The sequence below is a fragment of the Atta cephalotes genome (assembly GCF_000143395.1).
Source record: "Atta cephalotes unplaced genomic scaffold scaffold00013, whole genome shotgun sequence".
Lineage (NCBI taxonomy): Eukaryota > Metazoa > Arthropoda > Insecta > Hymenoptera > Formicidae > Atta > Atta cephalotes.
Genome location: NW_012130077.1, coordinates 3,217,137 through 3,218,874, shown reverse-complemented (window position 1 = coordinate 3,218,874; position 1,738 = coordinate 3,217,137). Strand labels below are relative to the sequence as shown.

Below are 1,738 nucleotides of genomic sequence, written 5' to 3'. Positions count from 1 at the left end.
TGAACAATTAGTCCTGCTCTAATTCCTACTTGTCCGAAGCTTAATTATTATTATTGTATCCATCCCATTAATTATTGTATCCATCCCATGAAAATGTTTTTGATCTGCGTGACTGATAGTAAAATGACAATAAAATACAAAGTCGCACGGTGCAGGATTTAATACTACTAGATTTATTGTTTTAACAGATTTTCCATGAATAATACAGAAAAATAAAAGCAATATTTAAATAAATAATATTTCTATACAGCCGATATTAAACTAATATGTGAAATTAATCATTAATTTTTGAAATTTAGATTATAACGTTGCAAAATATAATGTTAATACATTTTGATATATTTTGCAACATGTGACATATAAAATTTAAGTAATATTTATAATGCTTTACGATCTGTTTGTTTTTAACATAGTATTGTATATTAAGATTGTAACAGAATAAAATTTTCTCTCAGTATTTTTACAGAAAAAGTGAAAGTAAAATGTTTCTGTAGAAAAGCTAACAAGAATATTGGCTTTGGAATTGGTTTTATATTACATGATTATGCCCAATTGCGAATTGAAATTTGCCATCTCTGCTCAGAATCTCAAATTACTTGAAAAATGAAAAAAATCATTGTTATTTCAGTTATAAAAGGAACTAGTAATAATCTTGAATTTAAATGCCACAACGAAATTTCGAATATCATATACATATAACTGATGTAGCAATGGATGTACTTAAGCGTATATAACAGTAATGAACAGTAATGATTGAATTTCATAGAAACTATAAGCGCTGCTTATTTCGAAATATTCTATCCGAACTTTGTGGAGATAGTACTACAAAATACACGGTTCTCTTTTTCTCTTTTTCTCTTTTTCTTTCTCTCGATGAATAAATGCATTGTCCCATTTTTATCCTCCAAAAATTCACCAAGTATTTTATCTTTATTTTATCTATAAAATATTAACTCGTGTAAATGGTGTGTAAGTATATGTGTGTGAAAAATGGTATGTATTTTAATAAGTGGTTCACTGAAACTATATATATTTAGATAATTGAAAACTTGGATTATTCGAAATAATTATTATGCGATTACAAAAGATCACAACGATCACATCTGAATTTTAATTAAAAGAGATGTGTTAAATAATCTATGTGAATTTGCAAATTTATCTGGCACATAAATTTTAAGTATACATTTTTATCATATGATGATTATGATTATAAAAAATACAAAAATGTATAGTATTTTTTATAATTTTATATTCTGATTCAGATTATAGATTTCAAAGATTCATGTAAATTCGAGAACGTTAAGATTTGGATTATCCGCAAATCCAAATGAATAAACGAATAATCATCTCGAATATTATTTGAATATTCGCTAAATCCGAATTGTTATTTACTATCCTATCGTCACTTTATGATAAGGAAATATTATTTCAGAGGTAGTGCGGTTGCTGGAGGAGGAAGATCGTGTCTAGTATAAGTCGTGTAGATTATGCGATGTGGTGGTGCGACTGAATGTATCTCTGCCCCAATCTCGCGAGGAGGAAGACTTTCTTCTGAAAATATCCTGGCCACCCGTCGACAAGATCGCTTCTCGCACAAGTGGTAAGAAACCCGCACATGCCGAATCGGCTCATTGCTCATCGAGATCTTCCTGCGTGGATAATCTCCACTTCCTTTACGATTGATTGAAGTGAAACGTTGACGTGAATTCCAATGTTCTGTGACGTGATTCCCAATGTT

General features: G+C 29.5%; 1 protein-coding gene across 1 annotated transcript in view; it reads left to right on the top strand.

The window, feature by feature from the left end:
- Positions 1–1,470, top strand: part of LOC105617697 (cholecystokinin receptor-like) — a 29,183-nt gene extending 27,713 nt beyond the window's left edge. Inside the window, exon 9 of the mRNA XM_012199252.1 lies at positions 1,433–1,470. Coding sequence (XP_012054642.1) covers positions 1,433–1,470 — 38 coding nt within the window. The remainder of the gene's footprint in view (positions 1–1,432) is intronic.
- The last annotated feature ends 268 nt before the right edge of the window (positions 1,471–1,738 follow it).